General features: G+C 35.6%; 2 protein-coding genes across 2 annotated transcripts; one reads left to right on the top strand and one right to left on the bottom strand.

The window, feature by feature from the left end:
* The first annotated feature begins 8383 nt into the window (after positions 1 to 8383).
* LOC148872525 (zinc finger A20 and AN1 domain-containing stress-associated protein 8-like) lies at positions 8384 to 10642 on the top strand. The gene is made up of 3 exons (XM_088973767.1): positions 8384 to 8769; positions 8926 to 9002; positions 9787 to 10642. The coding sequence occupies exon 3, from the start codon at positions 9800 to 9802 to the stop codon at positions 10316 to 10318; it is 519 nt and encodes a 172-aa protein (XP_088829893.1). The 5' UTR covers positions 8384 to 8769; positions 8926 to 9002; positions 9787 to 9799; the 3' UTR covers positions 10319 to 10642.
* Positions 10643 to 20526: 9884 nt separating this feature from the next.
* LOC148872524 (MSF1-like family protein) lies at positions 20527 to 21609 on the bottom strand. Its single transcript, XM_088973766.1, has one exon. The coding sequence runs from the start codon at positions 21353 to 21355 to the stop codon at positions 20798 to 20800; it is 558 nt and encodes a 185-aa protein (XP_088829892.1). The 5' UTR covers positions 21356 to 21609; the 3' UTR covers positions 20527 to 20797.
* Between the last annotated feature and the right edge of the window lie 1965 nt (positions 21610 to 23574).

Below are 23574 nucleotides of genomic sequence, written 5' to 3'. Positions count from 1 at the left end.
TAAACTTGACACTTAAGAAACTCGTGTTATTTTAAAATGTTCTCAGCCATTGGATAGATTTGAGGAATTTATCCTGACAAGGTTGACACTAGTGTGCTGCTAAGGATTTGGAGTAGTTTGTTTTAGCTGCTAGGGTTAGACCCTAAGCACAACCAGTGGGTGTTTATTAGAAGCATTGAACTCGGACCAATTTCTAGTTATTCCTTGGACCTTGGAGATAAATGGGCAAAACTATAAAGTTATACATAACTCCAGATTTAATTACAATATTGCACTAGGTGTTGCATTGGGTTATCTTTGATATGCCAACCAGTGAGATCCATTAAGGGTCAAATATCTGGATATGTTGGAGTAGTCTAAGAATTCACCTGAGTGGGTGATCATAGTGATAGGATTGACCCCTTTGTTGGACAAAGTGAATATTAGGGTTTATACTCTCTAATGGAAACCTAAATTGTCGATAATGGATTTCACATATGTTTGAAATATGGTTTTGCAAAATATATTTATATGTTATGTACTACTATTTTATGAAAAATGGTTGCAAAATGTTTTAATCCCATGATCCATCCGAGTAGAGAGTGTGGCAGTACACCTTATAGCCAGGGGAGAGGTCATTCCCTATTGACTAGTGGTTAATCATTATGAGCCGAGAGGTTGAGTGTAAGAGATCATTACAGGGCTGATTACTTGATGGGCTTTATCTCACTTAAGTCTATTATCTTTGCGTCTTCATAGGGTGGTTGAACCCAAGGATCATTTAGGTGTAAATGTTAGGCCCAGATTGAGCCCATACTAATTTGCTTAGGGGCTCACTGCTCAAAATAGTGAATTCGGCTTGGCCTCTTTCAGAGGTGGAACCAGACTCTTATGGATTCAGTGAGACCTTTGTGGGTCCTACACCATACAATATGAAGCTTAAAGTGGTCATTCAACACCTAGGGTCGTGGGCCTTTGAAGAAAATGGGCCAAAGGACAATATTAATAAGATTAATTAAGTTGTCACATGACTACGTCTAGGTCAAATCCGGGTTTTGCTATTGCGTATAGAGCACTCATCCTCTTAAGAGGATAAACTTTATCTCTTAATAGAGTCTAGATCCAAATCTCCTAATTAGATTAGGAGAGAACAAATCAGACTTAAACACCTCTCCCTCTTGTTCTCTTTTATCTCCCAAGAAACCGTTGAACGACCTAAGCTTTCAAGAACTGATTTAGATTAATTTTCTTCTTTTCTTTTCAAGAAAAACTTAGAAAAATTTCAGGCTCAATTACCCATCGATCCAAACAAGTTGGATAGCAGATTTGCTGAAAAACAAGTGTTGCTGAATCAGTTCTCTATACATTACACAATCTTCAGTTAGAGAACGATTTTGGGTTTGATGTTGGGCATGAACTACCCACCTTGAGAGATGCAATTTGTGGTCTCTGTTTTAGGTGTAATCTCCCTTATTTTTGGTTTCAAATATGGTCCAATTCAATGCAAGAACAATATTGAACAATGTTTTGGCGTGTCTGAATTTTGTGATAGATTATTTAATCGTATAAAAAATTTGCAAATCAAAGATGTATACTTTATTGCACAAGCAAGTAATGTTGGAACTCGGATGGTGCAATTATCAAATTGATTTTTGAAGAGTTCAGTCACCTAAAACCCCCAATTCATCCCAAACACCCGCTCAGAACATTCCAATCTTTCTAAAATACTAAAAAACCCAAATTTCAACCCAAAAGCCCTTAGATCCACCATTAAATCTACCAAATACCAATTCGATGGCCTTGATCAACTCACATTCACACCTTGACTCTTAGATCAAATACCACCATAAAACCCCAAACATTGTAAAACACCTACCCATGAAATTTTAACCCAAGATTCCTTCATTTATCTTTCTATTAAATCAAGATTCCCTTTTGAACCCTTTCATTAGCCTAAACACCTTTAACTCAGATCCCCTTAATTCAAAGGCATCTTGATCAATCAAACCACATCATTAAAATATAGACATGCCAAAACATTTACCTACAAAGTTTCAACCTAAAATTCCCCTATTTACCCCTCTATCGAACTAAAATTCCATTTCAAATCCTCTCATTGGCCCAAATTCCCTTGATCTTGATCCCCCTGAACCAATTAACATTACCATCCGATCTCAAATACCCTAAAACCCCTACCTGCAAAATTTCAACTAGAAAAACCCTTGTTTGCCCTTCAATCACACTAAAATTCCATTTTAAAGATCTAGATTGACTGAGACACTACCCTTCCAGATCTGTTCGCTCCGAGCCTAGTTGGGTCAATCTGACACCACCATTTAATCTAAAATGCTAAGAAACCCGCCCTACCAAATTTCAACAAAAATAACCTATTTACCCACTCATAAAAAATATTTTGTTTTGGCCAATCTCAACCATCCAATCTTTGACCCAGAATCCCCATTGTCATATTAGACTCAGATTTGACCTTTTGAATCCTAAATTTCCAAAGTACCCCTGAGATTGTTGAAATCACCAAATTACTCATTAACTTCCCCAACATTATGAAAATGCCCCTTTTCTCTATATAAATTTAAGGGAAAATTTATTAAACTACCCTTATAGTTTAGATAATTAACTAATTTTATCCTTATATATTGTTTTATTGTTTTAGAGTACTCCTAAGTTTTTTGATAATTGTCTAAAATTTCCTTGTTATTAACGTCCGTTAGTGGAGAGATTAAAAAGACTATTTTACCCATTTTCTCCTTCAAATTTTCAAAATGAAATAGGAAAAAGGGGAAGAGAGAATATGAGAGAGTACAGATCAGTCGACAAGGAGAGCAGAGGGAAAGAGACCAGAATGCAATTCTGTTCTTAGATTTATAGTGGTTCAGATTTACGCGCAACCGTCGTTGGTGGATGATACAACCTTCTTACTTGCAGTGCTTCAACCTTTAAAGAAGTTTTATGTTTCGTGCACCCAGGACAAAAAGCAACCCATAGAAGTATAGAACTGATCTAACGTGTATTGGTAGGATTCTTCGTTTACCTTGAAGTCTTTCAAGCAACAAATCGCTTATTCTTTCTGTGTCTTTTACATTGGGAACCCTAGTTCTTCAAGTTTAAGATTAGAATATTTCAGGACATTTGCAAAAGGCATTAATTGTTTTAGTTCTTAGTATGTTTGCGAAAATAAGCGAGTTTCATATTATTTTTCATTGTTCACAGATAAAATTAGGGTTAGGGTTTCGTTGTTGGTCGTCTGAGTTTCACATTGTTTTTCATTGTTTACGGATAAATTAGGCTTCAGTTTTGCAGGGCTTATTTCGCATTAGAGGAGAATTGTGTTGCAATTGTGCCCTTCTGATCTAACATGCACACTAAATTGCTGATGAATAATATTAAGTGAGGTGTGTTTCGAAAGTGACTAATGAATGAGTTGATGATAGAACCCAGAAGGCCAGAATAAAACTGCCCTAAACTCAAACATACATTTTCCCAATCCCTAATCGCCAAAATTCACCCAAATCGATTGAAGAGACACTGCTCATCTTCTTCCTTTCAATGAATGCAGAGCAGCGGCGATTGGAACTCTCTTCCCTTTGTTTTCCCTCCATTTTGTCATCTTCCCTGCCGTTCTTTCTATTCCATTTACCATCCGTTCATCTTTCTCCCTCTGTTCAACCACTGTTCATCATCTTCTTGACAAGAACTGTGAACCCACAATAGCAGAACTCTCCCATAGTTCCCAACCATCCCCCATCGTTCTCCTTTTACTCCTCATCACCTTCACTTCCTCAATCATTCAACGACCCCCATGTCCTTTCTTTCTTTGTTGCTTGAACCGAACCAACTGTAGCCAACATCATCGAAAATATTCACCCCATAATTCAGGCGGAACCAGGGGCGGAGCCAGGGGAGGGAGCCATGTCATTAGTGAGAATTAGGTGATAACCTTTTCTTGAGTTTATTATTGTCAATGGTATATGATTTCTCTGCTATATTTCTAGTATGAACTAGTCGATTGTCGGCGATGATAGAGGTTATAGACAATGCGGTGAAGCTCCTCGTGGGACTATTCTCTGCGAGATTGTTGAAAGGCAGTAGCTTCATTGTCGTTTATATTGTTCCAGCATATAATTGAAGTGGTTATTTGTTATTTCTCAAAGAATGGATGGAGTTCTAGTTGATTCATGACTGATAATGTCTGAATTGTACATTTTATTCTTCTTTTTTATCTTGATTATTTGGAATAGTTGTATTGTCCGGAGCTCTGATTCTAATTTGCTTTCGTTGTCCAAGCAATTGTTGTAAATGGTAAATAAAATATATAATCAAGATGATGGAAATAAAATTAGAATGATGGGAGGGGGGATTTCTATAAAGAGAATGTGAAGGAGCCGGGTGCTTCTCCTGCGTGCTGGTTTGGCATGGGAAAAGTGAAAATCCGAGGAGAACAAATTAACCCATAAAAAAAAAAATGTAAGGATAAAATATAAATATAAAATATAAAAACGAAGAAAGATAAATGAAATGATAATCAAATTGGACACTATAGATGAAGTGGGATGGTTAGTTTAGATTCGGTTGTGTTTTGGCGGTAAGGAGGGAGAATGGCCCACTAATAATAAGAAAAAACTAAAAACTTATAAATTTAATATAGAATAAATAGATGACCGATCCAATAAATTAAATATACAAATAGGGTTCTATATATGAGGAAATCAACAAAAAATAAATAGTCGATAAAAATAATATGCAAATAGATAAATAAAAACTGAAATATTTACTAATAAAAAATAAAGAAAATAATAATAATAATAATAATAATAATAATAATAATAATAATAAATAAATAAATAAATAAATAAATAAATGTTTAGGGAAGATTATCTTTTATCTTCTTGTTCTTGATTGTTTATTTTCTCTATTATTAGCTTGTTCTTGTTTGATTAATTAATTGTACATTTTATTTATTTTTGCTTTGTTTGGAAATTCTTGTGGGTCCACCTATTTGGACTTAGGAGAGAGGTGTCTAACCCCTTCCCTCTTCCACTTGGGTCTTATTCGAATTGATTAGCTGGTGCTTCGGGCTTTGAAGTTACTATTAAAGCAAAAATGTTTTTAAAAACCATTCTTGGAAGTCCTATTACTTTCATTTCATTTGATTGATGGGTGGCAATTTCAAATCAGCCCAAGTGAACCATTTTCCAATTCTCACAATCTAATAACTCCACTAAGGAGTTCTTGGACCATTGGCGGGGCCCACATGGGATTCATTTGGCTTAGGTTGTTCTTGTATATAGATATGCTTTATGTTAATTCTTTGCTTTATGATATTAATTGCTTGTTTTATGATTTTTATGATTTCTAGTTGCTTTGCTTTTGTCATTGCTTATTTGATTCACTCACCTTTTGCACACACCATTTGCATGAGTGCTAAAATCCTATGTCCCACTAGAAGAGGGGTTAGTAGGTGGTCAAGGCAGGATGGACGTTGCTCCTTGTGGTCACACCTAAAGCCCCCGAACCAGTCACCAACTAGAAAAGCCCGCTTTGCTGGAAACCTTGTGTCTAGAAATGAACCGTGTCAACCCATGCATCTTCAATTAGAACCCCAAATTTGAGAAAAGAGTAGGGGGAACCACCCTAGTTTTAGGATAGGACACATGTGTTGAGCACCTTTAAATAAAAAAAAAAAAATGAAAACAAAAGTAAAAAGGAGAGGAAAAGTAAGATAAAAAAATATAAGATAATAGAAAGGTACAATAGTAAAAAAAGAAAAAGAAAAAATAAAAAATTTCAAAAAATATAATGATAAAAAGGGGTAAAAAATATAATAAACAAGATTTTTAAAATAAAAGTCGAAGGTTAAAAATGAAAAATGAAAAATATAAGAAAAGACAACATAATATATTAATAAATAAAATATAAAAACTGAAAATTTCAAAAAAAGCAACCAAAATCAAAATAAAAAATATATAAAATGGTTAATAAAAAGAGAAAATTTCAAATATAAAAGGAAAAGGAAAAAAGTCAAAAAAGTGAAAAAAAGAGAAAAGAAAAGCTTAGAAAAACAGAAAAAGAGTGAGAAAAGAAAACATAAAATAAATAAACGAATAAGAAGGTAAAAAGTAAAAATGATGATGACTAATAAATAAGCAACAAAATGGTGATAAAAATAAATTAAAACATGAAAAAATAAAAAGAGAAAAGAAAAGAGGCAGTGGAGGAAAAAGATTATAGATGACATAGGACAAGAAGAAGCCTGGTTTAAGCAAGGTGGACGAAATAAACTCGAGGAGGAATGGTTTAAAACATATTCAACAATGCAAAAAACTATTGAAATGTGGCGATGTGTATTGACATTTCTATTTAGAACTCGGTTGAACAATCAGAAGTTCTCTAATCAAGGAGGAATGATAGAGAAAAACCTTGCCATCCCACAAATTTGACTCATTGTGCTCATTCATAAGTCAAATTGCTTTTAGTTGGATTCTTATGCCTCTACTTGTGTGAATATCTCATTCATGGATATGAACCAAAATACCCATAGGAGAGTGACATCTTATCTTTACATTATATGATGTAGGTTCTCAAAATTTTATAATGTCAATTAATTCATTTTTCAGTTGTCCAATGAAACTAGTAGAACAAAAACCGGGTGTAGCCTACTGTTTTGAAGTGTCAGATTGTTCAAGAAAAATTTGAAGTGTCGGATTGCTCTGTTCAGTTATAATATGATACTTGGTGGGGAGAAAGAGCTTTGTATGTTCATTTCTCTAGATTCTGTTATATCTCAATGAACAAATTCAAACATATAGCTGATATTATGTCCCTAATCCTAATCAAGTGTCATCTAAGATTCTTATAAGAGGTCTTAGAGGTTGCGAGAGTGATGAGGATGTGGATTGTTATGTATCATCTTGTATCCACTGATACATATCGTATTGGGGCCTTTCTGATATGCTCCTACATGATTGTATCGGGTTAGGTCATGATTCAGAGGATAATCGGGACTTAAACCAATCCCTCTGAATTGGTTTAAAAAAACTAAAACATACAAGCATATTGGCCTATATCGATATTTAGAACCTTCATTCAAATATCAGATTGGATGTATAAACCTAACATAATCAAATAACTATCAATACTCTCGGTTGACTGAACTAAAGATGCACATAAATCGCTATACATACCTCATTGTTGGAAGATTCTGAGAAGCAATATACAACTACGGTCTTCTATTGATCCTACTACAAAAGAAAACTACCGTCTTCTATCGATCAACTGTGAAAGAAATAAAAAATTGTATGTAAGATAAACAAACAAGGTTTAGTGTTTAACGCCATTACAATTAATTCCATTTAAAAAAATTGTGTAACAGGGCTGAACGACATTTTTTTCCCAAACGAATCTTTCTCACCGCCGATTGGAAGTTGCAACGGTAAGCGATGATGTTTCTCTACTCGGGCAATGACATATGTGATATCCCTTACTGTAGACGACGGGTCATAAACGTAATTTACGATATAAGGACAAAAACATCATTTCATCTTCTTTGCTATGATTTAACACCATGACAATAGAAACTTTAGAATTAGTGGTACTTTAAGATAATAGTTTAAGAAATTTGTCTTAATAATAAAAATAATTAAGTAAAATGTAATAGTAAAATAAAAATATTAAAAATATAAGATAATATTATAATAATATTATAGTAATATAATATAATAAGAGAGAATGACGTTTCAACCTAGGGTTAGAATTTGTAGATCCAATATACTGTTGGGGTAGGCGTTAGCTTAGAATTGATACCGATTCATAGGCGAGTATTCATGCATAGAGTGTGAATATTTGATAATTTGAATATTTATAGATTTACAGTCGAATTCATAAATCTGCATTAAGCCTATCTGTACTTTTCTAATATGATAATGGTATTAATTATTATTATGACAATAATATAATAATAAGCAAAAACTAATAATAAAAATCATAATTTAATATATTAATTATAATATAATAATTAATAATAGTAATACCAATAATAATTACTATCTATAACGTATGATCAGTACAAGATATTTTACAAAATATCTACCTATTTTTTTATACAAAATATCTACATCTTATACTCTTCATGTGCTATCTGTTTTATTCTGCATACGTTGAGTTATAATCCAACCGTTCACGCCCAGATGTCCCACAAAATGCGCTTTTAAGTTTCAACTGCAAGATATGGATGAGCGGTTAATTCTAAAATAAACCTGTGAAAAGAAATTAATAAAAGTTTTTAATCGAAAAATGGTTGTTATGAAAAAGGGTAAAATAGTAAAGGCACGAAGGATGAAAATGGCAAAACGAAAATTTAAATCACAATACACTACAACGAAGTAGGATTATGGCCGTATGACAGCGCAACAATGTCGGAATACCAATAAGGCCCCTTGATAAGCTCTGTATTTCCAATACCTCGAAAATTGGAAAGAAAATAAACGATACAAAATATAAATAGCAGAAGCATAGATGAAAGCAGCCTGGGCGACGCAAAATGGGCAATCCGGGTAATCCGGGCGGGCAAATTGGCTTCACCGAGTGGGTGAAAGCCTTCGTTGGCGGAGAAAGACTTAAATACTGAAGGTGGAGAGAGAGAGAGGGAGAGAGAAAAGAGAGGTGAAATTAACACAAACACATCGCCTTCATTCTGTCTCTCCTCCTCGTCCTTTCCCTTCGCTTTTATACCTCTCTCTGGTGTTCTCTTGATTCTCCGATCGCGTCTTTGCTTGGGTTAGGGTTTCATCCCTTTTTCTTTCTTTTTATTATTTGATTTTTTTCTTTTTTTTTTCTGATTACTTACTTTTATTTCATTTGTTATTGTTCTTGATTTCGTTTGAGCTACCGTTTCTTTCGATTAAATTCTGGGTATTATTTTTATGGTGACAGGAGCCATCTGGGGTGTGATTAAGATTCGTGATCGGCCAAAGGAATCGCGTCCAAAAGTCTTTTATCCTGGCGAACAGGTGAGGGTTTTTTTTCCTCTTTCTTTCTTTCCCCATATGTTTGAAGATTTTAGGTAGGGTTTCAAATTCTTCCTTATTTGTCTCAGTATTGGGGTCAGGTTTTGTCTTCCCGTCGTTTTGTTGGGGTTAGGGTTTATTCTCTACTTTGGCGATTTTGGCGCACACAATTCACATTTTGCGTGTACAATTCGATGACGTCGAGTTCTTTCTATGTTATTGGCAATTTACATTTTTCTGGGGCGTGGTTTTGGGGTTTCCATTTTCAAACAAGACGCTGTCTTACGCTTTCTACTTTCAAAGGAGAATTTGAATGGCTCCAGGCTTGGCTGGGTTCTGAGAGAGTGTTGAGGACATGATACAAACATAGAGATTGGATTCTTTTGTGTTTTACATTTTCATTTTCTTTTCTTTTGTTTTTCATGTAAAATTTACAATTATGATATATGGATAGTGGTTGACCAAGGCGGAACTTTTGGGGAAAATTTTCTTCTTTCTACGTGGATTGGTCTGTATTTATTCTCTATTCTGTACCTTAGATATTTTGTTTGGCCGGAGAGTACTGTTTCTGCATTCACGTTATAGTATATGCTTACGTTCAGTTGCCTTATTGTTCTTTGTTGTTCCTATCCTTGTCTAAATGTATTTTGTTTGTTTAGGACCATGGTTTATGATTACTTACATCTGTTATCAATCTGTCTATTTTGTGTACGTGTGGATTAGGTTGCTGGTGGATTTTTTCTACTGAGTTTTGTTTTGAGATTTTGAGTGGTTTTCTTTTTCCCAGGAGAGTTGATAAAATGGAGCACGATGAGACTGGATGCGAAGCTCCTGAAGGTCCTATTCTCTGTGTTAACAACTGCGGCTTCTTTGGAAGCGCGGCTACCATGAACATGTGCTCAAAGTGCCATAAGGATTTGGTGTTGAAGCAGGAGCAGGCAAAACTTGCAGCGTCATCCATAGAGAATATCGTAAATGGTAGCAGCAGCAGCAGTAATGGAAAGGAGCCTGTTGTTGCTGGCTCTGTGGATGTTTCTATTGGTTCAGTAGAGCCCAAGCTCATCTCAACACAAGTATCTTCTGCTTCAGCATCAAGTGAGGGGGTAGAGGTGAAGGTGAAAGAGGGTCCGAATAGGTGCAGCTCTTGCAGGAAGCGTGTTGGCTTAACAGGGTTCAATTGTCGGTGTGGAAACATTTTCTGTGCGGTTCATCGTTACTCTGACAAGCATGACTGCCCCTTTGATTACCGGACTGCTGCCCGGGATGCAATAGCTAAAGCCAACCCTGTTGTCAAGGCAGAAAAGCTGGACAAAATCTAAGAAACATGAAGTGAAGGTTCATGTGCTGTGTTGCAAACTTGCAATGCTTCTTGTTTCATCGATACATCTTCTTTTAAGTTGGTTGTTCTTCTTGTTAGGTGTCCTTTATTGATATAAATGGTTGGAAGCATGATAGTTAGGGCATCTTTGCATCTGAAGAACTCTATATTCCTTGTTGGTTGGCAAGGATTTCTTTGTTGGCTCCAGTGTGTAAGTCTGTCTGTGCTGGTTTTATGGACATTTTGGCTTATAATTTGGCTACCTTTGTAATTTACTGTTTCTAGTTCATATAGTCTCTCTCCGGTGGTGCATTCGTAATGCAAATTCTATGCTGCAACTATATGAAACCTGTCTGTGCATCATTGTGGTTTCAATTTTTTGGGCTTCATTCTGCTTTATCCTTGATTTCATTTTTAATGGTTGTCCATGTAGTTGTTGTCACCTCCCTTTCTCAGGCTACATTTTAGTTCTCATTTTGAAGATCTCTTTGCTGATTGTAGATTTGTTTGGTAGTAGGGGATTCTAACTAGAACCTGGAACAATCTTTTTTCAGTTTCTTCTGTTGTGAAGTTGGCATGCTGTTCTTTCTCAGTCTGTAGAGTTTCTTCATGTACAAATCACTATAGTTCCAGTACCACAGTTTCTTGTATGAAAGCTGGCTGTTGGATTCTTAGTGAAACATGAGGGTTTCATGCTTATTAGGTGATGCACTACTTTACAGTTATCATAATTTATTGATTGGTGAAACCTAGATGGTATCTTTATCTTTGTGATGGTTCTAGACATATGAGTTGATATGCCACTTTGACAATGACTCTGAAAATTGCACATTTATTTTTGTAAATATTGCAGAGGTCTGTATGCTAGCTTATTGGAGATTGGCCAATTATGGCCATTATTATGATCTAGGTGTGCAACTTGGGTTGGGTTGGGTTGAATATGGATTGAGCCAGAACATGAGCTTGATGTAGTTGAAATTCTTCAAATTGAGCAACCTGGTTTTCGTTTTGATTAATCCATTTAACATGGTTATGTGCAACTCAACTCAACAAAGCCTTTCTCCAACTTACTCTTTTGATTGGTTAAGATTAGCAATCGTAGCTTTTTAAGGTGTCAAGGCAAGGTTAGGCGACAGCCGATAGGGGGGGTGCCTTGTTGCCTAGTTGCTTAGGTGGTGGATTTTTTTAAGTAAAACTATATATCCTAGGGTAGTTCCCTAGGTTCCATTACCATCTTTCCTTAATAATTATCCATAATTTTCATAAGAGAAGTATAAATTTCATGTTTTAAGTATAGAAAATCAACATTTTATAGGGGCTGAGTCCCTACTTTTGTTATAGGAAAAGAAGAAAAGAAAAGGTGGAAGAAGAAGATCTGTAAGAACAAAATATGATGTGCCCCATATTTGTATTGTATCGTATCGTTGGCGCCCCAATACACATGTTTACAGGTGTTTTTGGGAAACCATTTTTTAAAATAATAATATATATATATTTATAAATGAAATTAAAAGCCAAAGAAATAAAAAATGGGGGGAGTATTGTTATAAGTGCTGATACACCTTTGCTGATACACAGAGGAGTATCGATACTTTGAACCATGGGTTCAATACAGCAGTTAGCAATGTTTGTGTTGATTAAACCCTAACAAATAAGAAAATAATAAAAAGAAATTAGTACATAAACACATAAATGAGTATTCTAGTTTAATAATGCCTGTTTTATAATTATAATGTCAAAATTAAAAATATAAAAATATTTTATAACATAGTGCACAAAACTACTTGGTGATTGGGCGAGGTGAGCCTCCAAGGGTGCTTTGTTGCCTAGGCATCGCCTTGTCAATTATGTTATATTGAAATGCTGCACACTCTTAAGGGTTCTATATAGTAGGTTAGATATAGTGATTTGTGATGGTTATTAGTAGAGTGGAAGCTAAATTTGCATTACTTCTATGATATGTTTAGAATTTAAATCAGAACTATAAATTAAGTGACCATGGATTCAGTATGCCAGATTTAAATGTCTTGAGTGGCTCTATTTCATATGTTTGTGCATATGCACATATTTTATGCATGGACATGTTATAATGCAATGATATTCTTTTTAGTAATTACATGATTATAGATTCCTTAAAAATTTATACTGAAGTTTCATGGTAACTTGTATATGCAATTATGCTTGTTAGAGTTGTGTGTGTAGGGGAAGTGGTGTTCATATAGTCCTTGTATGTTGGAATACATGTACTAGAGAACAAAAATATTCTTGTGTGTTGGAGGAATATGAAAGAATGATCAATAATGGATATGTATTAGTAATAACTAATAAATGGCTCATGCATTGATATCTCTTTCAAGAAATTGAGGCTCTATTTCCTTTCTGTGAAATTTCATTTGCATAAGTACAAATGACAAGCATAGTGAACTCTATTACTAAAATGATAACAATTATCCCAAAACACATTGAATTCACTATATCTTTGGCCATGGTGGATATGTAATTGAAAAACCTATGTAGTGGCACCAATGCCAAGTGAAATTGACAACTTTTGACCCCTTAGATTTAGGGGTGTTCGCGGGTCGGGTTGGGTCGGTTTCTTGGGATTTTCCCAACCGACTCGACCTGGTCGGGTTAGCAAAGGTGGGAACCGAAACCGACCCACTGACAGGCCAAACCGACCTGGTCGGTTTGAGTCGGATTGGGTCGGTTTCGGTTTTGCTCCTGTACAAAGCCAAATAAAATCTGAATTAGTTGATAATTTGATATTCAAGAGTCCAAGATAAATCTAAATTTAATTCAGGTAAAGAATAAAATCAATAAATTCTTCATGTTAAAACAAGTGTCAATAATGGGCCTTCTAGAGTAAAAAACTAGGTAAATCTAGGTAGGTAAATCAATAAAATAAAAATTTAGAAACCTTCTAAATTCTAATCCAGGTAAAAAACTAAAAAAGGACACCTAATTGAATTCTAATAGAATACTAGTTCGGTTCGGGTCGGGTTGGTTTCGGTTTTCCGACTCGGGTTGGGTCGGTCCGGGTTGGTCGGTTTGGTCGGGTTGGACATTCTTATGAACAGCCCTACTTAAACTGGACTACATGAAACATGTCATGGTTACAATAATACATTTAAAAATTCAAATGTTGTAAAGGAAAAATAACTCTTAGGCCCCATTCGCTTTTCGGTAAGTTACTTACCCAGGTAAGTGTTTCCTAGGAAAGACTTAGCCGGGTAAGTGCATTTACCCATGTTCATTTATTTCCCATGTAAATAAGGCAATGACTATTTAAGTCATAAAAATCCATTATTAAAATGGGCATTTTTGTTCCATTCAATTATTGCCAACTTTTCCCCAAGTGGGATGTTATTTACCCACCCAGGAAAATAAACTTTCCTTGGTCCCCACATAAATCTGAAAAAAGAACATGGGTTTCTTGGTCAATGGAAATCAAAATCCAAAAAAGAACACCCCTTAGAAGATTAGAATTCTTCTAATGACAAAATTCAGATAACCCAAAAAACTCTAGATCTGCCATTTGTGCAGGAACCTATGAAGAGTAGAATTCTTCTTCCATGATTTATTTCCGTTGTTCATTGTTGCATCAACAGTGTTGCTTGTCATTTTTTTTTTTCAGAGTGGTGTCAATAACTGAGCTTTCTGCTATTAGAGCTTGGATTGTGGTAGAGGTTGGATCTGTAAAACCCTAATATTAAGGAAACTTACCAGAGCATTGGATTGGGATACATAAATTTGTTAAGGGTGTCCTTACCTTTTTGTTGTTGGTCTCATGGTGCCTCCTTGTCAATGCCTCCTGCACCACGAACCAATCCGTCTGTTGAAGTATATTCTAGTATCTGTTAATGAATTTGAGATGATATGTAATTAACTGGGATTCAACAAGTTCCCTTGAGATCCATTTTCTTTTCTACATGTAATCGGCCTCAGAGGCTGTTCTAAAGGAGGTGTTTTAGTTCTTCTTTCCATCATCCTTCACATAGTTGTACTTTACGTTTAGTTAAAAAGTTGTTGGCAAACCTACTCGGCTAGTAGAGTGAAACTAGGCATGGGGAATAATGGGTTATCAATTTACTAGGCACTATCTACTGTATCACTTTCTACTTGGGACCCTCTCGTTTATGGCAACGCGACAATGAACAATGAAACTCATATAACAGAAGGCAATTATTTTAATTGGATTGTGTTATGCATTTGATAATTTATTTTGGTTATATTAGATAGCGCTGGCATATTGTTGTATTATTGATTTGTATAGTGGTTGTGTCTTTCTTGAATGGCGTTAGGGGGATACACTGATAATGTCCATATGCAGTGTAGAAGAATACCATAGTGGTGAGTTGGTGTTCATTTATTTATTTTAGCTTGATCACTTGAGTTTGTATGTTTTGGTACTTCTTGTATGAGATAGAGGGGTTTACTGGATTTCCTTGTCTATTATCTAGGTTATCAATGAGGTCCAAGTGAATCTAACCTCTTTATTTGGCAAGTGTATACAAACTCGTGCTGACTTTTTTTTTGTGAAAAATATTAGTTGAATAAAAATTCTGGTCAGAAAATGTGGCCAGTGGATGATTCAAGTTAACACATTCTGTGGGAAGCTAATGATTGGAATAGGTGTTTGCCAATTGCCCTATCACCCTTCTGCTGCTTTGGTTTGTGTAATTTGTGTGTGTTGATGCTTTGCTTTTGTTTTATTTCTATTTTTAGGGTAAAAGCTGATGACTTGTATTGTTGTAAATCTCGAAATATTGAAGGACTATAACTTATACTCAAAAGTAGGTCTGTCTCAGAAAGACTTGAGTTGTCTGGAATTGTTGATGCATTTAATCATTTATCCTTGCCTCTGGAAGTTTTTGGAAAAAATCCTGTCTCATTTTCCTATAAAGACCTGAGTTGGCAATATCATTTAACTTTATAAAAACTGACTAGGAGAAATATTTTTGAATGAAAAGGATCTGGAGTTGTAGGTTGTAGCATTATTCTTGGAGGGAAGTCAGTGTCCAAGTTTGCTGCACATGCTTAGTAAGGTCATGTGTTCTCTTCAATGTTTGCTGTAAATTTTGTGAAGAACAGAGCATGTATTTCTGGTGCTCCTGTGTGTTTAATTAAAACACTACTATAGAAAATAGGGGACTGAACTGGTATTTATATAACCTGATGCCTTTATGTGAATTTTGTTCTTTTTATTTATTTTTCACATTCCTCCGAATTTTATGTGTCAGATGTCAGGTGCAGATGTTTCTCGTCATGAGTTCTTTGGCATGGTAGTGATGGTATGGCTACAGCAGTTACTTGGCTTTATGTAGATGCGTTTTGAAAGTGGACTGATTTGTTTGGTAAACGAATGGGGATTGAATTTAGGGCAATCTAAGGTTTATGAAATTGACTTGATCCATCTCTTTACATATTTTCTTAAAAGTGTTTTTAAGTCTTTTGAGTTTTTGACAATTGATCAAATCCACCCTTTGTCACAAGCTATTTTCACATGTGAAGTCATGTGACCAATATATATATCTATATATCTATATATATATATATATATATATATATATATATATATTTTTAAAAAAAATATATATATATATTTTAAAATTCGGCATTATCCTTTTGACCGATGCTCTGCATTTTCAAGGTTTTTACCGCTCTGGTGGTTTCCTTTGCCTTTGTAACCACAATTATGATTACTCTACCTTGATCGTTTGTAATCCTGTCACTAGCTCCCATAAGGTCTTTCTGGATATGCTTCAAATTCAATACATTGATATCGTGGGCAACTTGGCATGCTCACTGATGGGATCACCATTTTGTACAAAATTTTGGTCACTGGAACCCTTGATCCTGATTCAAATGAGAGAATTGTCGAAGTCTACAATTCTAAAACACAACGATGGGAACGCCATTGTTGGTCCCAACTGGAATTCTTGCAGTTCTGTTAGGCAGTTAATGTGATTTGGCACGACGGTTTCTTTTAATGCCTTTGGACTGTTCAATATTTTGCAAGGTTATTGTTTGATAGGTTGTGATATGGGGAATAGGGAGTGGACTGATTTGAATGAAAAAAATGCCAGTAAGTGACCTGAAAATCCTCCCAGTTGGTGGTTTTCCTGTGTAGTGTAAAAATGTTCATATAAATTGCAAAGTTAGGTTAGTTTTGCATGACAAATAAAGCATATGTTTTTTAATGGGAAAGTATCCGATCAGTGCTTTGTACTTTGGCTTGAGTGATAATTTGGTCCCTAAATTTTAAAATGCAACAATTTAGTATCCAAATTAAAAAAATGTAACAATCTAAGTGACAATCTAGTACTTGAATTGTTGCATTTTAAAGTTTAGGGACCAAATTGTCATTCGAGCCAAAGTATAGGATTTTTTTTTTTTTTTATCAAAAGTCCACTTGAATGCAAATTTAATTTTATTTTATTGGTATACTTTTACATCTTATTATTAATGTAAATATACATTTGTTTGTCATTTGTCAATGCAAAAATGTAATGTTGCCAAACATAAGAAAAAGTGAATCAGAGTACAAATTTACCCTGAATCGGGATTTACACTTCATTTGCATTATTTTTAAACAATTCAAGTACTAGATTGGTATGGGCGTATCGAGCGAATTGATATTCCTTTTTGGTGTTTTTTGTTTTACTTTCTTTTTTTCATCTGGTCCATGGGAGCCAATTTAGGTCTTCACCACACCTTGAACCGATCAGACAATAGACATCCATTGTAGGGATGTAACGGCAGGGTGCTGGAATGATACGTATGATTGATATGAGCAGATACGTGTTGATACTTTGAATGGGTCTATTGTTTTTTCTTAATTCTCTCTTATGAGGAATTTTACAATTTTACGAGAATAACAAGTGTTCTCTCTCTTCTTTGTTATTTCTTAAAGAGGAATTTTATATATATATATTTTTGTTTTTCAATGATACTCTTAAAACACAAATAATGATCCTCTCTGACTTGTATATTGAATTTATTAAAATACCCCCATAGAAAAATAATTAAAATATCCTAAATGCTCATGTGTTGAATTTAATAATGATTTGAATCTTATGAGAAGGATAATTGATAGCTTGTATTTTCAACATGTTTCAATAAAATATTTGATTTTTGTTTTGTATGTTTGTTCATGTTCTTTCACTTGTTTAATGCTTGTATATAAGGTTTTAAAATGACTTAAACGTACCTAAGTTTTTGAAAAATGCTTAAAGATATCTTTTACTCGTATTTGCAAGTTTTGTTGTTGCTTCTTTATCTTCTATTTTGCCCTGGAAATAGCCTAATTTCCTTCTTCCACCTCACTTCTCTTCCTTCTCTCTTTTAGTGTGGTCAGCCCACAAAGTATGTAAGTTTATTTAAAAAACTCAGGATATGCTTAGGTCTTTTACCATATATAATTGAAAATATCATGAAATTAGATGCAAATTCCGGACCCAACCCCCAACTACAACTAGCCCTACCTTCCAATGTGAAGAGGGTAAGGTCAGGTTTGGAATTTTAATGTGCAGGGAGGGTTGGATTTTCACACTATGGGTTTTGGGAAGGATGCAGGTTGAGTGGTTTGGGAAGGGAGGGAGGGGTCTAGGATTTACAGAACACAATTGGCCGTTTTCTATTTTTTTGTCAAAATGAGCCGACCGTTGACCACTTGACCTGGTAATAGGACCTCTAACCGGTTCGGTCTCCGGGTCATTTTTAAAAACCATGCTTAGAACCCGCTGATCTTTGTTCAGAAAATAAGAAATTTTCTAGAGCTGTCTTTTTTTTTTTTTTTTTATAGATAAAATTTGCTAGAGCTTTCAGTATGTTGGGAAGATGATGAGTTCAGAAAAAAAATTTAGATGGATTGTTGTCCCTTCAGCCACGAGTTTATGCATATTCAATGAAGTAGTATTCATTAAATTCCGAGTAGTTCGACTTTCTTGGTCTTATCATTTGACTATTTGAGGAAATTCACACTTCACAGTGACCCTTCTCACTTTAAAGACGTCACTATTTCATGTTTGGTTATTTGGAAACTTGACTTCCACCTTGCAAATCTTCATGTTTTAGTGCATGCAGTAAAAGGTGCAATTTTACTAAAACAAAATGTTAAGCAATTATATAACCTATGTAAGCTGTGATTCAAACAAAAAGTTTATTCAACGAACAAGATAAATTACATGAATGTAGCAATGTAGCAAAAGGTGCAATTTTACCAAATTGTAATTTTGCATATAGTTGCTTTGATCAATAACAAAATCAATAATTTATTGAAAATGACAAGAAAGTGAAAGTGTACCTCATTTCCACAAAATCAAAGGATAAGAAGAAAACATCTATATAGGTTGGGGCGGATTGAGGAGACTCCAACCCCCTTCCCCCCCAATAGAGGATGCCCTCTCATTTTTAAGAAACATTAGTCACCCAACTGGCCACTGGAAATTTAAAGGAATTGCTTACATTTTGTTACCAAATTAAAAACTTACCTACCACAAGATTATTCGGGCAAACTCTACTTGATAAACATAAACTACAAAGCAACATAGAAAAGAAAAAAAGATGACTACTCTGTTGTGTATTTGTGTGCCACGAGCATGTATACATTTACTAAAACAAAGAAAAAACTGCATAATATGTTAAAGAGACCCGCCTCTATCCCTTCTGATTACTACTGAAAAAGGAAGAAAAATGGTAATAAAACTTATTCTTTTTATTGACTGAAACCATTCCACCCCTCTTCATCTATCTTAGAAAAGGAAGGGAAACTACCCTTAACAGCTAAGCACCCAGGCCTGACTTTAGTTCTCCATCCAAGATGTACAACTCTTGCTAATGAATATGACATTTTATCCACGATCCTTTTCTTCCAATGCTCATCTACAATATCCTCAATTCTTTAGGTCTTAGAATTTAAAATATATTATTTATAGTGGGCATTGCCATTTATAGTTTCGGTCCTTGTTGTGCTTTGTCAATTCTATATTTTTCTCTGTTCCCTTTTCCTCCATAACAATCTTGAAATTAGCCATAATAGTTTTATAGAAGTTTCATCATCATCATCATCATCATCCAACCCTTACCAAATTCCAACTCTATGGGGTTGGCTACATGAATCCTGTTTTGCCCAATCCATTCCGTTTAATGCCATATTTATTATTTTTTATCAGCAACACATTTTATCAGCATGGTTGGCTACCCATGCCCTTCTTCGTCTACCTTAGCCCTTCTAGCCCCTTCACCTTGCAACAGATCATTTCTTCTTGTGGGAGTTGTTGATGATCTTCTATGAATGTGGTGTGACCAAACCATCCTAACTTTCTCTTATTTTATTGCCTATTGGTGCTACTCCTAGGTTTCTTAGAATGACTTCATTTCTAATCCTATTATTTCTAGTTTTTCCACTCATCCAATTCAGCATGCACATTTCTGCCACACTTAGTTTTTTGACATATTGTTTTTGACTTCCCAACACTGTGCTCCATGCAGCATAGCTGGCCTTACAACCATTTTATAGAATTTCCCTTTTAATCTGAGTGCTATTTGCCTATCACATAAACTCTACTCCATAGTTTTTCAGCAGTCTAAAATTTTGCATTGTATTTGGGTATAAAAAAGAGGAAAAGTTGAGTTATAGATTAATGGAGTTTTGGTGAACATAGATGCTAAATTGAATTAGGTATAATGGAGATGCCAAATCTAAAACCATATGGCGGGTAATGGCAAAGTGTAATGCTAACATCAATGGAGTGAGAGAGTGTAATGCTAAATTGAATCAGGCATCCATTTTCAATTAAAGGTTCAATTGACAGACCTTATACAGTCCATCCATCCCAAGAATCCAGTATTGGGCAATGACATTTTTATTTTCTTGTTGGGATACCTCAAAAGAGGATTCATGTAGCCAACCCCATAGACTTTGGACAAGGTTTAGATGATAATTTTCTTTTTGATAGATAGGTTTAAAAGAGGATTCATGTTGCACTTCACTTTGTTGTTATTTTAATTCCCCAATCACCTTTAATTTGCTTGCTACTCATTTTACAGTCATTTTAGAATAGATCGCTTCTCTTCCACTTGAAATCATCTCTAACTTCTTACTTCCCTAGGATTTTCTTCCAGCCTGCCTTATTACTTGAAACCATTCTACTTCCCACAAATAAGGTTCATCGAAATCATAAACTTCATAACAATCAACAAAACAAATTAAAAAGAAAAAGAGTGGTTAGATTAGTCGGTTAATGTACAATGAAGGCACGATTTATTACATCAAAATTGCAACAAAGTGAAGGGGGAAGATCATTAGATCCTATCGTCCAAACTTCACAACATTTTGTGTGTTTTTTTTTTTTCTTTTTTTCTAATATTTTCCGCCATTGTTCGGGGACTACGAGATCAGATTAAGAATTGGAAAATCAAAGTCAAGGCCAGAGACCCTCTCCTTAAATAACCCAATTAGAAATAAGAAATCTCAGAATTAGATGGAAATCCCGCTAGATTCAGCTTCAAGATACTTACAGATCCTCTCCATGACCTCTCTCCCCTTAACACTGTTCTGCAGGAACTTCTCGGCGCAACGCTGCTCCACCTTCTCGGCCATCGATGCCAACGCGGACAAGGGCTTGATCCGGATGCTGGTTTCTTGCCGGAAAGCCGTCCAACCCTCGGGATTATCCGGGTGTGGTTCATACCAGCTCTTCTCCTCGACTTCTATGAACTTCTGGAGGCTGACGTTGCGGGTGGTGAGCTGCATGGAGCGGGATCGGGCGTCGACGACCGAGGATTCGACGCAGTGGCAGATGTCCTGGCCGATAATCTTGCGGATGAACCAGGGACCGGGGGCGTGGATGGTGATGGCGCGAGTGGTGTAGAGCTTGCCGGTGAGAGGGTCGAGCTTCCGATTCAGGGTGTCGACCTCAAGGATGTGGGATAACGTGCGCTTGTTCTCGGGGTCGGTAAACTTGCGCCAGGATGCGGATGTTACCCTCTCCCATGGATGCCTGTATACGTGCTCCTGAGTGTACGCTCTTACCATCTCTTCCACAGAGAGAGAGAGAGATTGCTTTCTGCCCTCTGCAACGGTTCGAAGTGGCGAGACAGAAAACCGGAAACGCAGGCAGAAAGAGAAGACCAGTTAGGGCTCTTTTATTGGGGTGTTTTCGAGGTTAAAATGACGTAAATACCCTTGGGATTTTAAGTCCATCCTAGGCCGAAAAATATTAACAAAAATGTTATACGAATTTTGAATAATAATAAGAAAGCCCCTAATACTGTTAAGTTTTATGGTATTACTCCCAACGGAAGAGCGAATGATGCTTCCCTTGCGCACAACAGCCGCAGTGTTTCAGTTTCAGCCTGTGGGCGGTGCAAGGACCGAAATAACCTTGGTGTGTTTTTCTGGTTTTGGTTCTAAGTACGAAATTGGCGAATGGGAAGGCAAGGCGAATATGGGGAACTTGAGATTAATCATTTCAGATTTATTAGCGCAATCACTTACGTCAGTGGAGGTTCAGTCCCAATGAATTTGCAAAGGATTTTAGTTACTTGGCATCCAAGGTATATGACATCTTATATCTGTCTAAGTTAATTGACTTGTTTAAGACTCTGTGACCCAAAATTTGCTTTCTAAAGTGGGCTCCACACAGACAACATTTGTTTAAGACTCTGTGACCCAAAATTCGGCCTGCCAATGGGTCGGGTTTAGGTAAAAAACTAGTTAAGCAGAAGTAAACAAAAGCTGTAACAGCAATTTACAGCTTACTAATGCTATTGCATGGATTACCATACCGGGGATCGAGCAAAAATGAGTGAGCGGTTAGGAAGACCAAGGTTTTGGATTTGATACTCACAAAGAAACACAGAAAACCAAAAACAAAAGAACACAAAAAAAAGTTCATCCCCTATGACTAGATTTTGGATTTGATACTCACAAAAATATTATCCAGCATCTAACACAACATATAAGTATGGAATATATTGGTCATGTCATGTGCAACTATAATGTATTGTGGGAAGCATATTCGATCTCTTATGAGCAAGTGGTATGTGTAAAGGGAGAGAGAAAGTGAGATGAGTACAGTGGGGAGAGAGGTAAACAAATGCCAAAGGTTGGGATTGTATCCCGTTCATCTCTCTAAGACCACATATAGTTGGACCCAACATTGGATAATTGCATTTTGTCTGGAGATCAGATTTTGTCCTCGCAGCAGTGCATTGGGAACATCTCGGTATTTGTATATTTTCGTCTATAGTAAGATGTTTCTAAGGGTTGTTCTTTGTCTCCTTATTTATTCATCATTGCATCATGGTCGTTTCTAAGATGTTGAAATACTCTCTAGCTACCAATCAAATCAAGGGCATCCAGTAGAATAGGTTCAACAATTAACCATGTTATATTTATAGATGATGGTTTATTCATTTTTTGATAGGCCAAGTGATGAGGGGTGATTTATTCCTCCCAAATAAATGGTGACACACGGCCTCTGTCGACACCTCAGCACAGAGTCAACAAACCAACTCGGAAGGTTAGTGATGGGGTATATACATCTATTCGGTTGACAGTTTGGATGATATGGGACTCTTTAAACTAAAGCATCTCTTTTGTTGGTCAGGTGACTTATATACGAGAACAGAGAAGCTGATACAACTACTAGTCGAGCCGCACATAGGGTTTCGAGGGGACTTTAAGGTATCATTTGGAGGTTCTCTAACTCAACATCTTGATTTGTTTACTCACCGTTGGTTGAACCACCAGAGTTCTCATTATGCCTAGGAGGCCTATAAATTAGAAATTAAGTAATATTGCATGGATGCAAACATAGGAATCATAATCTAATGCATGTTGCATTGTGACGTGGCAAGATGAAAAAAGGGAAGAATCAATTGTCTATAGTAGAGTATAAACTGATAAATACTCCATATTCCTTGTTCTACCTCTATGAATTGTTTGTATGAATTCTCATAACTGTATTAAGTTCTTTACCCGATGCTTATCAGATATCTACCTTGATGGGCACTTCTATATAACATCTTTCCTTTATAAACAATGAATTGGACAGTCCATTGTTTTTCATTTAATTATGCTATGGTTGCATCTTGCACCTTTTTTAATGAAGACTGTTTGTATTATCCTTTGATATTTTAGTATACCTTGATATTTTAGTATTTAATTCCTTTATCCACCAAAAGACAAAGCGTCTGAATTCACCTGAAAAGGTATGCATACTAATTCTCTCAAGCTCTATTACACTCTTA

This window comes from Nelumbo lutea, chromosome 2, assembly GCF_056320005.1.
Source record: "Nelumbo lutea isolate HS-2025 chromosome 2, American lotus-T2T, whole genome shotgun sequence".
Classification (NCBI taxonomy): Eukaryota; Viridiplantae; Streptophyta; class Magnoliopsida; order Proteales; family Nelumbonaceae; genus Nelumbo; species Nelumbo lutea.
This window is presented reverse-complemented; position numbering and strand designations above follow the sequence as displayed.

Bases quoted from the DNA above. Each gene is read 5' to 3' on its own strand.
- LOC148872525 (XM_088973767.1), top strand. From the start codon at position 9,800: ATGGAGCACGATGAGACTGGATGCGAAGCTCCTGAAGGTCCTATTCTC.
- LOC148872524 (XM_088973766.1), bottom strand. From the start codon at position 21,355: ATGGTAAGAGCGTACACTCAGGAGCACGTATACAGGCATCCATGGGAG.